The sequence below is a fragment of the Cupressus sempervirens genome, chromosome 6, assembly GCF_028749045.1.
Source record: "Cupressus sempervirens isolate cs-2001-9-10 chromosome 6, ASM2874904v1, whole genome shotgun sequence".
NCBI lineage: Eukaryota > Viridiplantae > Streptophyta > Pinopsida > Cupressales > Cupressaceae > Cupressus > Cupressus sempervirens.
The window spans coordinates 307766920-307780766 of NC_143123.1; the positions used below are offsets into that span (position 1 = coordinate 307766920).

The 13847-nt window shown below is 36.3% G+C and overlaps 1 protein-coding gene across 1 annotated transcript in view; it reads left to right on the forward strand.

The window, feature by feature from the left end:
* Nucleotides 1-223: 223 nt before the first annotated feature.
* Nucleotides 224-13847, forward strand: part of LOC149552427 (inorganic phosphate transporter 2-1, chloroplastic-like) — a 51259-nt gene continuing 37635 nt past the window's right edge. The window contains exon 1 of the mRNA XM_089787986.1: nucleotides 224-1390. Coding sequence (XP_089644112.1) covers nucleotides 569-1390 — 822 coding nt within the window. The 5' untranslated portion in view covers nucleotides 224-568. The remainder of the gene's footprint in view (nucleotides 1391-13847) is intronic.

Genomic DNA, 13847 nt, shown 5'->3' on the forward strand with positions numbered 1-13847 from the left:
CAAAAACAATCACATAATCAAATAGAAAAGATAAAATTGATAGTTTCATATAGATTGTAGAAATCTTCTATTTTAGTTTATTAGAGAATTAAATCGTGGATATTCCTTGAGGGCCCCCCCTAAGGAACTACATCCATAAACCCCCTTTAATCAATATATGCTCTTCACGATTGCGTCACAGAATATTTTGAAACATGCCAGATTCACAAATATGAGATGGCAAGTATATAGAGTAGGATGTTATCCAAAAAGAATAACGAGGAACCACTAGTATTGCAGACAAATATCATCCACCAGCTCGCATTCTTCTTGTATTTTAGTTTATTTATTTACAACGGCTTCTGCAAGGCCCGTCCTTCAACCATGAATATCCAGACATTGATATAAGTGGTTCCCATAGATTCTTCCAATACTAAAGTAATAATAATAAAAGGTAATGAGATTCTTATTTGTAAAATGAATGTGATCCTCAATCAAGACATTTCCTGAGAACAATTTAGTCTTCTCTGTGTATCATTGCAGAGAGGCAATAATATTGTTGCCCTTGACTTCAAAAAGTGAGCCACAGATGACAAGGGTGGCTTGGAACTTACAACTAAAAGGACATAAGAACATGCTCACATTTCTGCATTACCGTCCAGGGCAAGCAACTGGTATTCGTAGATCCCTACTAATTAATTCTTTTAATCCACTGGGTATTGTGAATGGAAAATCCCATATGGCTTTTGCCGGATATGAAATAAGTCTTTCAAATTCGAAAAGAAACAGCAACTCATCTTGTTTAAACAGAAGCAAAACAAGCATTACTCCATTCTACCTTTTACCCATACTAAATGGGCACAAGAATATGAGAGCAACGCTGTCTTCATCAGCTGAAGGAGAGAACATAGATGAACATGTAAAAGATGAAATCCTTCATGAGCAGGGGTCTGAGAATAATGATAATGAAGGTGCCAAGACTGGGCTATTGCAGGGAATGGCCGAAGCCTTTAATATTTCAGCTAAAACAGCCTACGGTATTACAGGAGGAATTGTCCTGGTTGCTTTGTTTTTTCCCGTTTTTATGCAACCTGTGACAGCAGCCAATCCCCTGAAATTCAAGCTCCTTTCATACTTGATATTGCTTTGTGGGTTTTACATGGCATGGAATATTGGTGCCAATGATGTGGCCAACGCGATGGGCACATCAGTGGGTTCGGGAGCACTGACACTTAGACAGGCGGTGGTAACGGCTGCAATACTTGAATTCTCCGGAGCCCTTTTAGTGGGTTCTCATGTCACCCACACCATGCAGAATGGTATTCTTACCTCTGGGGCTTTCAATGGAAGAGATGCCCTGCTCTTCTCCGGCTTGTTTTCATCTTTGGCATCTGCGGGAACATGGCTTCAGGTCAGGAAAATTGCCTCCCTTTTTACCCCAGTTTGAAGTGAATATGCTAAGACATTGTACTGCAATTGGAAGATAAAAAGAATTGGGTAGATGTTTAATTCATTTCCTTTTGACCCAAATAGGTAACAATTCAGTACATAGAAAAATCATTTTTTAAAGAATAAGATAGGGAAGCGAAAATCCCTTGTCAAAAAGAACGTCAACTAAACCAGAGAAGGGCTCTAATGGAGAACTAGACTATAGTCACTAGACTCAGAGCAGAGAAAGAGCCAGCATCCTCTTCTCTCATCTGCAAGATTGAACAATTTGATGTAAATTTAAGTAGTGGAAGAGTTGATTCCCAAGGTGTGTGTGTATATATATATGATACGAGAGTTAAAAAACAAATGAACATCTTAGTGCTAATTCATAGTAAATTTGATGGTTTTGGGAAATTTAAGCACTAACAACAAAAAAAGTTCACTCAACGTAATAGAGTATAAACAAATTTTGTTGATTAGCAAAATAATTCCTTTAGAACACCAAATATGAAAATCAATATATTTGCAAGGAATAGTCCATTGGTTTTTTCTTATCGGTGAGGTTGAATTTTATAAAATAATTGATTTTTAGTCGGCTGTATACTTCTACTGAATCTGGAGGCACCATTAAACAATTCCAATTTTTCCTCATTACATAAACCCAGCGCTCGATTTCTTTCCAAAATATAGGTTGAGTATACTATGAAAAGCACCAAGGGAAAAGAGGATGAGTTGACAAGACTCATTAACCCACACTTTTTTCAGTTTGGTGGCTTGATCTGATATTGCTTCAATTTTAGAATTGGATTATCAGAGACATTTTTCTAGTTGCAGAAAAAAATTATAACTTTGATTATATGCTGAATTTTGTTATTTTGAAGCTCTCTATGCTTTATCTCTCTCTTGCAAAAGTTTTGAATCTCCATAGAAGCAATTGAAACCTCATGAAATCCATGCTGATAGATTCCCCAGGCCTTTGTGGTAAAGTGTAGGGCCTCTGATTCCCGTTCATAGGGTAGGTGATGCTACAAGGAATGCAGGATGTATATCACGCTCAATGTCTATGAGTATATGACGCCAATAGAAATGTGTTGTAGCACTAGCAGTGTCTGATAGTGCTGAAATGTCCACCTGTTCTCATTTACTGTGCCTCCTAGGTGAGTTGGTGGTGAGGTATATCTTTTGGAACATAGAGATTCTCAAGCTTCTAGACAACCCAGTTAGAGAAGAAGAATTTGCCAACTTGTTCGTCTTGTGTAAGCATAGCTTAAGTTTGCATGAAGTCTGGGTTTGTCGAGTTGAAGTTCTAATGCTTGAATTGGTGATACTCTGAGGTGATTTTCTGCCTTATTGTCTCCTGCCTTTGCATTCTTTTTCTGTGGGTGGAACTTTTCTGTGGGTGGAACTGGTGCAAATATGCCATCAACTTCATCTGGCATATGTTCTGCAGCTTGCTCAATGTGTGTAAAATATGAAGTGGCTTATGATCTGAATGAATGATAATCTTTTTACCTAGAATGTATGATGTTGCTACTGATAGCTTGAACAATGTTGTATAATTCTTTCTCATAGTTGAAGTACAATTGAACATGCTGGCGAAAGGTTTTTAATGATATACAACCAAATTACCTTTTTGAGTGAGTATAGTAGTGAGAGCATAGTTAGATGCATTGTTATGAATCTCAAAGGGTGTGCACTATTAGGCATTGCTGGAATAAGCATTACACAGAGGCATTGCTTAAGCTCCTCTATGGTGTATTGATCTGCAAGTGCCCAAATGAATGATGTCTTGGCATGCATTTAATTAAGTGACCAAGCAATGCGTGAGAATCTGATAATAAACCTGCAGTTGAAGTTAGCAAGTCTGAGAAAGTTCCACAATTCAGCGATGTTGCATGGAGTTGGCCAGTCTAACATCATCTTAGTTTTCTTAGGGTCTACATGGATTCTTGCATGATAAATGATGTAGCCTAGATATTGGATTGTGTTGTGCCAAAGGTACACTTGCTGAAATTCTAGTCTACAACTTGTGTTGGTGCAGAGTGTCTAGGATGCACGAAATGTGCTTCACATGGTCCCCCCAGTCTTGTTAAAGATGAATACGTCATCTACATAGACATAACAAAGAAGTTAGTGAAGGGTCATAGCATGTCATCCGTTTGGTGCAACAATGTCGTTCATGCATTAGTTGGGTCAAAAGGCATAATCATCCATTTTTATAGCCCTTGAGTTGGAATATTGTTATCCAAATATCTTAAAGATGAATTGGTAGCTGATTATATGCTGACGCGAGGTTGAAGAATTGCTCACAATGGAGTTGATCCAAGACATTGTTGACATATTTAGATAGACTCTTATGCAAAATTCACCTAGTCTTTTGATGAACTTTGCAGAAGAGTCTATGTTGAGTATTGGAGAACTAGTTGATGATAAGGGAGATTGTTGCCTTGAAATTATGGCTAGATAATTGTTGGCATGCAGGTTTTGATATTGATGTCAACATATGTTCAGAAGTTTCAGAAAGAAATTAGATAGACTTGGATTCTGTGTGTTACAGGCTGTTGATCAGAACAATACAGATATTGTACAACATTCCTGTATGTGAGCTTGGATATATGTTGCAGGATGGGTTTAGACCTTATGTCTACAGTCGCATACTTATGTAATGGCTTGAGCAAGTTTCAGTTGTTTTAGTAAAGATTGGTTGCAGGCCAGTGACATAGAAATATGCCATACGTAGTTGTTGTATTTTGGGTATAACTTGTTGGCGAGCTGGACTTAAGGTTTGTGAGCATAATGCATTTTAGGAGACTTGGAATAGTCCATGGTTTGGGAATCATGGTTCATTTGTTTCATGCTATGACGATTTCTAGCGTGTGGCATATGAATTATTATTTTTGGAATCTGACAAGATGGAGCAGCGTGTTGTCTGGATTGGTGAGCGTTAATTGTGTATCATGGTGTGTATTTTGTTAATTGTAATTATTGTATAATTGTTAAAGGTGGTGTGTATGTCTTAGCATGGGTCTATATAATAATTTGTGCACTGGGGAAGTCTTAATAGGCCGACATAATTGCTTGTTCATAAATTGCATAAACGAAAGTAATTCCTTGGCTGTAAAGTGTGGAATGAGATTATTGTGTGCGAGCCTTGGTGCAACATATCAAAGAGGAGATGAAGGATTATTAGATGTTTTGGTAGAGGTATGAGTGAAATCTTTTATCATTCCTTGTGCACTTCATTGGAACTGTAAAGGCAATTGAGTTGTCATTCGATCAGTTCAACAAAGGTGGCTTTAACATTTATCCTTTTGGACAGTGACTCCTTTTGAAGGTGGCTTTAAGTTTTAACCTTCACCTTTCGAGCAATGTGAGTATTTTGTTCTCATTAACTCCTAATAGGGTACTGAACTTTTTAACAGGGTTTCAGTTCTTTAACAGGGACAGATGTACTGAATGTATTGTATCGACTCCTAACAGGGTCAGGTCTCCTAAACAAGGACATTTTCATATTAGTGCATTATGTGGGTATAATCTCCACTGGGTTTTTTTCCCTTAACAGGGTTTTCTTTTGTGTTATGGTGTTGGGTTTCATCTTGTTATGTACTATTATATTCTTGGTTGGTGATTTGATTAATAAGTATGAAGTATATAATTATAGCACACAATTGATTCACACCCCTCCCACCCCTTCAGTTGTGTGGTGGACTGTTATTACTAACAATTGGTATCAGAGCTTGTAGCTCTCTTTGAGAAGGAAACTTAACAGCTCAAGGAGATCCAAGATGACTTAAGGGAAGGATAATCCCAAATTTGATGGTGATAACTATGATAGCTGGAAGAACAAGATGCAAACACATCTGATTTGCTTGGGCATTGATTATAAGATGATTACAGAGAATAAGAAAGATATAAAGTCAGAAAATGAATTATCTTCATGTACAGATGAGGGGAAGAAGACATTTGCATGCAATATGATTGCCAGAGAAACCTTGATTAGTGCCCTATTTGAAGCCGAGTTCACTGAATTTAAATAATTAGATCAAGCTCATGAGATTTGGGTTATGTTGGAAGCATTGTATGAATGAGATAAATATACAAAGCAGGTGAAGTTGCAAAATTGGAAAGCCAAGTTAGAGAGCACGAGAGTGCAAGAGGATCAGACTATCAGATCTTGTGTTCAAAGGATAACAAAGACTGTTACTGGTATAAGGAACATTGATGGAACCATAATTAAAGAAGAGATTGTAGTAAAGATTCAGAGATTTTTGACACCATCCTTTGACACCAAAGTCATGGCTATTGAAGAAGTGATACCTCTCATCAAAGGATTCAACAGGGAAAGATTGATTGGTAAGTTATCATCTTTTGATATTGCTAGCTCACAAGATGCTTTTCCTAATGTAGAATCTGCATTTAAGGCTACTGTTCATAAAGATAACAGGATGTTACATAAAGTGCGAGCACTAGTAGAGCTAGTGATAATCTTGGTGAATATGCGAAGGATTGGGTAGAAATAGAAGAAAAAAACAAGGCTTGAAGAGCTTGAAGCATTGGTCGCAAAAAGGGAATTCAAAAGTAAAGGTAAATATGAAGGAAATTTGTCTTTGAAATGTCTTTCTTATAATAAGATCGGTCATTTTGCATCTAGATGTCTAACTAGAGTGCCCAAGTATAAGCCTAAGCCTTACAAGTCTAATATCCTAAAGAATGTTATTATGCTAGTGAAGGAGCATCAAATAATGAATCAGAGAAAAGTAATGATGATGAAATTGGTTTTGTTGCTATTAAAGATGAAAGTCCTATGAATGAGGAAAAAACATTAGTTTCACCTGTTGAAAGAAATCTGAATGGATCATGGATAGTAGATGTTCACATCATGTGACAGGTGAAAAGGATAAGTTTGTGCAATTGAATAAGTATGAAGGTGGAGTTGTCAAATTCGGTGATAGCACTCCTTGCTTCATGAAAGGAAAAGGTTCTATTACTCTTAATGGGCAAATTAATGCTGATGATGTCTTATTTGTTGATGGATTAGACCATAACTTGTCGAGTGTTGATCGGCTTGTAGACAAGGGTTATCATTTACAGTTCAAGGATGGAAGATGTACAATCAGAGATCAGTGAGGAAATATGATTGTATTTGGTACAAAGACCAGAGGTAATGTATTTTTTGTTAAATCCTTGTGAAGTAAGTTGTTTTGTTACAAAAATTGATGATGGTTTGCTATGGCACAAAAGATTTTGTCATGTGAATTTTTATAATATGGTAAGGATCAGTAATTTAAATGCAGTTATAGATCTACCTAAGATAGTGAAGCCTACTAACATGTTGTGCAAGAAATGTGTGATGGGTAAACAGACTAGGAATAACTTTCAGACCAAGACACACTTAGCTAAAGGAAGAATAGATCTGGTGCATATAGATTTGTGTTGCCTTACCAAGACAAGATCATACTATGGCAATAGATACTTCATTCTTTTAGTTGATGATAAAGGGGGTTGCATTTCTCAAGGAGAAATCTGAGGCTTTTAATAAGTTCAAAATTTACAAAGCAAAAGTAGAGAATGAATCATGTTTGAAGATCAAATGTTTAAGGTTAGATAGAGGTAGAGAATTCACATCAGACAAGTTCAATGCATATTGTGAAGAACATGGAATTTTCAGTTAGATATCAGCTCCTAGGAGTCCACAACAGAATGGGGTTGCAAAAAGTAGAAATAAAACAATATTTGATACTACGAAGACCATGAGTTTTTTAGGGTAAGGTACCTCATGTTTATTAGAGAGCAGTTAGCACAACAGTCTATACATTGAACAAAGTTTAGATCAGACATGGTACAAGTAAAACTTCATATGAACTTTTGTTTGGTCAAATGTACCATCAGTTAAATATTTCAAAAAATTTGGTATCAAGTGTTATATTAGAAGAGATGAAATAGGGAAGTTTGATTCTAGAAGTGATGAAGGTATATTCTTTGGATATTCAACTAATAGCAAAGCATATAGATGTTATAATATGAGATTGAAAAAGATAAGTGAAAGTACGAATGTAAAAATATACGAGAGATTTCAGATACAGGAAATGACATTTAATAATGAAGAAAATCAGGCATCTACAAGTTAGAATATAAATCAAACTCAAAATCAAGAGCAAGAACAGTTCTTTGAAATTGATAATGGGATATAGGTACACATTGAAGAGCCAAGAACTCCGAGGTATGTTACTTTGTATCATTCAGATGATCAAATTATTGGCAACGCAAGTAGCGGTGTGATGACTACTGTAGAGATGAATCATGAATTAAAGCAATGTAGGAAGAATTAGAACATTCAAAAGAACAATACATGGGAATTGACTCCTAGGCCTAAAGACAAGAATGTTATAAGAACTAAGTGGGTATTCGGGAAAAAAATGAATGAACAAGGTGAAGTGGTGAGAAATAAAGCAAGATTAGTTTGTAAAGGGTACTCATAATAGGAAGGTATAGATTTTGAGGAGACATTTGTTCATATGGCCAGAATTGAAGTAGTACGATTATTCTTAGCTGATGCAGCTAATAAGGACTTCAAGGTCTATCAGATGGATGTGAAGTCTACATTCTTGAATGGGGAACTTGAAGAAGTATACATAAAGCATTCTGATGGATTTCCTTTGACGGAACAGGAAGACATAGTATGCAAGTTGAAGCAATCTTTGTATGGGCTAAAGCAAGCTCCAAGAGCTTGGTATGCGAGGTTAGAAAAGTATTTTTTGCATCTTGATTTCAAGAAAGGTAGTGCAAATACCAATTTGTATTTGAGAACTATTCCTGATGGTATCTTGATTGTTGAAGTCTTTGCAAATGATGTTATTTATTGTGGCAATGATTAAATGAGTAACAATTTTTTTGAATAAATGAAGAGTGAATTTGAAATGTCTATGATAAGAGAAATGAAGTTCTTTCTTGATTTGCAAATAACTCAGAATAAGGATGCAATCTTTATATCACAAACTAAGTATCTTAAGGACTTGTTGGTAAAATTTGGGATGGAAAATCGTAGACCAGTAGGTACACCTATGGTGACAGTTAAGTTGACTTCTATTAATGATTCACTTGATACATTTTAGACAAGGTACAAATCTATGATAGATGGACTGCAATATATAACACATACAAGGCTAGACATATCTAATGTTGTTGGAATTGTTGCAAGATTCTAGGCATAACCTAAGGAAACCCACTTAGTAGTTGTAAAAAGAATTTTCAGATATTTGAAGGAAACTTTAAACTATGGATTGTGGTATGACAGAATCTAAGGACTTTACATTGTACGCTTACACTGATGCAGATTGGGCAGGTAATCTTGATGACAGGAAGAGAGTGGAGGAGCCTTCTTCCTTGGTGGGAGATTGGTTTCTTGGTTGAGAAAGAAGCAAGAATGTATAATTCAGTCTATTGCTGAAGCAGAGTATGTAGCTGCTGCAGACAATTGTACATAGTTGATATGGATGAAGAAAATGTTGAAGGACATTGGTATAAATTTTCATGAACCTATTGTTATACATGGTGATAATACACGCACTATCAATATGTCTAAGAATCCAATATTACATTCTAAAACTAAGCATATTTTAATCAAGTATCATTTCTTAAGAGAGAAAGTAACAGAGAAAGAAGTGAGGCTGGAATTCGTAAGATCTAAAGAAGAAATTGCAGATATCTTTACCGAGCCTTTGCCTAAAGATAGCTTTCAGTATCTTAGAGGTATGCTTGGGGTGATGGCATCACCTTGCGAGCATTAGTTGATGTAGGAATGCACTCCTAGACTTGATGCTTGGTGCTGCTCCCCAGGGGAAGTAGTCACATTGGACAAAGCTAATCTTGAGAGCTCTTTTGGATTAATTTTGTTTCTAGTTGCACTTCATTTGCCTTTCAATAGTAGTTTTTTGCTTGGTTCAGAGGAATTGCAAAGATCTATGTCACAAGGGGGGAGATGACTTTAGAGAATTTGACATTATTTTGGCACCCTTTGCCATTAATGTCAAAGGGGGAAATATTATGTGAAAAACCTCCATTTGAGGGAAGCATTTTCTAATGGAGATCTATGTCTTAAGGGAGCACTGATGAGGATATTCAAAAAGTTGTATTGAGCTAGTACTTTTGGATTGATGGTTTTTCACGCATATGTTGCCATCAATGCCAAAGGGGGAGATTGAGTATTGGAGGACTTATTGATGATAAGGGAGATTGTTGAGTTGGGATTGTTGCTAGATGATTGTTCAAATGCAGGTTTTGTCATTGATGTCAGCATATGCTAAAAAATTTTAGAAAGAAGTTAGACAAACTTAGATCTTGTTGTTATAGGCTATTGATCAGAACAATACATACAACACGACATTCTTGAGTATGTGAGCTTGGATATATGTTCCAGGATGAGTGTAGACCTTATGTCTATAGTTGGAGCTCCTTATGTAATGGTTTGAGTGAGTTTTAGTTGTTTTAGTAAAGACTAGTTGTAGGCTAGTGAGAGAGAAATATGCTATAGGTGGTTGTATTTTGGGTATAACTTGTTGGCAAGTCGGGCTTAAGATTTGTAAGCATAATGCATGGTAGAAGAATTGGAATAATGCATGCATCGGGGTTTGTGGTTCATTTGATTCATGCTGTGACGAATGCTAGTGTGTGGTGTGTGGATTATTGCTTTTGGAAGATGACAAGATGGTGTAGCGTGTTGTTTTTATTGGCGAGCATTAACTGTAGATCATGGCGTGTATTTTGTTAATTGTAATTATTGTATAATTGTTAAAGGTGACATGTATGCCTCAACATGGGTCTATTTAATTATTTGTGCATTAGGGAAGTCCTAATAGAACGACCTAATTGCTTGTTTGTAGCTTGTATAAAGGAAAGTAATTTCCTTGGTTGTAAAGTGTGGAATGAGGTTATGTGGGCGAGCCTTCATGTAGGATATCGGAGCGGAGCTAAAGGATTGTTAGATGCTTTGGTAGAGATATGAGTGGAATTTGTTATCATTCCTTGTGTACTTCATTGGAATTGTAAAGGCAATGGAGTTGTCATTCAGTCAGTTCAACAAAGGTGGCTTTAACCTTTATCCTCTCAGATAACGAGTCCTTTTAAAGGTGGCTTTAACCTTCACCCTTCGAGTGGTGTGCTCTGCCAATGAACCTTTTGTTCTCGTCAACTTCTAACAAGTTTGAAAACCTTTTAACAAGGGTTCAATCCTTAATAGGGACTTGGCCTTTAACAAGGACAGATGTACAAAATGTATTGTATTGATTCCTAATAGGGTTAGGTCTCGTAAATAGAGACATTTTCAGATTAGTGCATGAACTTGTGGGTATCATCCCCATTGTGGGTTTTCCCTTGACAAGGTTTTCCTCGAGAACAAATATCTTTGTGTGATGGTGTTGGCTTTCATCTTGTGATGTAGTGTTATATTCTTGGTTGGTGATTTGATTAAGAAGTCTAAACTATATAAGTATAGCACACAATTGATTCACCCTCCCCTCCCCCTCTTCCTGTTTTGAGTTGTGTGGTGTTGATTGTTATTACTAACATTTTTCATTGCCCTTCCTTGAGTTTGGATGTTGTTATCTAAACATCTTAAAGATAAATTGGTACCTGATGATATATTGACTTGAGGTTGAAGAATTGCTTACAATGGAGTTGATCCAAGAGCTTGTTGACATATTTAGATAGACTCTTATGCAAAGTTCACCTAGTCTTTTGATGAACTTTGCATAAGATTCTATGTGAATATGAGCTTGTGTCACAATTCCATAGGACCTCTACTCATGGACATCCCTATTTAGGTAAAATGTAGCATAATTTATTGCATCATTTTCAAACATGGAGTTTAGTGAGAAATATGTATCTAGTCTCTAGATCCATGAACAAGCTATGCAATTGCTAGAACAATCAAAAGTAACTATTGACAACTTGCCCAACCTCTATTGCAAGTCTTGATTGGGTATAACCATGTACCTTCTAGGCCTATTCCCCAATTTCAAATGGCAAAAAATAGTCAATGAAATAGTGGCATGGAACTCATCTCCTAATGACAACTACTCATACAAATAATCCAGGGAACTTTATTCATCATTTTGTTGTCCTCCATTACCTTTCAATTTTATTGTTTTCATGAAAACGTGGAAATCAAGGTTCTAGCAATTGATCCAACTATTATTTTAGTATTGTTATCAGATCTATTGTTTCTAGAGATACTTCCTTTCCCAATTGTTTTGATCAGCATTGGGTATTTTCATATTTTGCAACATTTGTGTCAATAGATTCATCAACTACTATTGTCCTCTAGCAATATCATTAAGTATCTCTCTATGCTATCCCCTTCATTTCTTCTTTCCCTATCAGTTAAGGGTACTTCTATCTGTTCCTCAATTGAAAAATCTATGAAGGAAACTCTTCTTCTAGATTTCTTGGAAAATTAGATTCCCTCTTCTCATATTCCTCTGATAGTGCCTATTAGATCTTTCACTAGCTTGCATATGAGCTATTTGTCTACATCAAGCTAACCAATTCCCAATAGGATGATGGAAACCAGCTTTGATACAACTATAAATTTTAGTCTAGAAATTTTCATATTTTGACTAATGTTCTATACAATGCAAACTGGCAGATGGTGAAGTTTTTCTTTTTGTTTAACATTTTAACTATTGCACTTACTATTGAAGGCTCCAAATTATTAGTGCCCACCTTAGAAGATGATTAAAAACCAACAAAGGGTTGTATCCTATTTAAATTTGCTAAATTGTATGAAAAGGAGGTAGGTAGAGTAATTTGAGAGTCCCATGACCCCTAGCACATTTACAACTACTATTTCCAATTACAACTTCATTCCTTAGCTGGTTCAACTTGGTCGAAAAGTCATAAGGAGATAAAATTCAGTTGTTCTCCCTTTTAACATGTCGTGATTTCCTTCTCGGAGGTTCAATATCATCTAATAGGGCGTGGTTGGGTTCGACCATCAACCCCCTCACAAATTCAATGATACTCCTCACAAGATTTTCCACCCACTATTAATTACACTATAGACTAACAATGCAAAAAGGAAGATGCAGCGACACATAAAAATGACTGGACCTATTTTAAGGCTCCCTCAAACTCTACAAAACCATTATTAGAAATATCTAGATATTTCATGTAAACATTCAATTAGTTTCACAATTGGATAAAATAACATTGCCTAGGCTAGTATAACCGAAGGAGCTTCATCGAATACCCCCTAAATACAACCTTCTTGCCATCTACTTTGAACTTGAATTCTGTTTGGAAATTTTATTGAATACCTAAAAATGGGCATCATCCATTGGATGCTAAGTATAGAATTGGTATCACCTAGCTGCACAATAAAATAGCCTTGACTGTATAGTCCCCAATCGTAATGTTCAAATTCGGTACCACTATAGCACAAGATATTTGGGAGCCATCTGCCATCTGCAAACTAAAACTTCCTTGCTCAACTGTTTGAAGTCCCTTTGTGATGAGTAAAGCTGAATTTATAAAGTTATGAGTAGCTCTGCTATCAATTAACACACATATTTTGTATCCTTGCAACACACTGTGGACATTAATAGGGTTATCCCCAGGAATTCTGATCATAGTGGCAATTTTACCACTCATCTTTTGTTTAGGTAGTTGTTCTTTTGTCTTTAAGGGTTATTTGTTTGATCCATCCTATTCATTGCTTTGATCATATTTGTCTTCTTCATCACTATTGAGTCTTACTTTAGTATTCCTTTGCCTAGATATCTATGCCTTGGTTCCTAGGACTCTTTGCACGTAAAACAAAGCTTTTTCCTTCTTAGTTTTTGTCTAGTTTCGCCATCTATTTTGTTTCCTTTTGATAGGGTTTTGTCGTGTTGTTAAACAAACACACCCCATTTCAAATGGGGACCTCCTCTTTTTTGCTTGTTAGTGTAGTGTTTGGTTAATTTTAGTTTTGGTGGCAACATTTGATATCAAGTCTTGAAAAGGTGGATAGGTTAAGAAGTTTACGTAAGCTTGAGATTCAAATCATGTTCAGGGCTGCAAGTCAGGGTCTTAGTTGTGGGTTGTCCTCTGTACTTAGTTGAAACTTGGTCTCAAATGGAGAAAGAAAGCTCGGGTGAGCATGGAAGTTGGATTGGGCATAGTTGAAACCTACAAAAAAAACAATGATGAACTTACTTTTCAACAATTCAAGATTCCAACACTTCGATAAATCTGGAGCATCAACCTTCGTGATGTAGCCCAAAGAGGGCAGCATTTCTACCCATCTCCTAGAGCTCAGAACCCAAGCATGCCTTGATTTCTGCCTAAGATTTGGGGCTCTCAAATTCAGACCAATGGTGGAGTTCGATCTGCAAAGCAATAAAAATGCTCAAGGGACAGGTGAAAACAGTTTTAATTTTTGAACTTGGCTGGATTGTCAT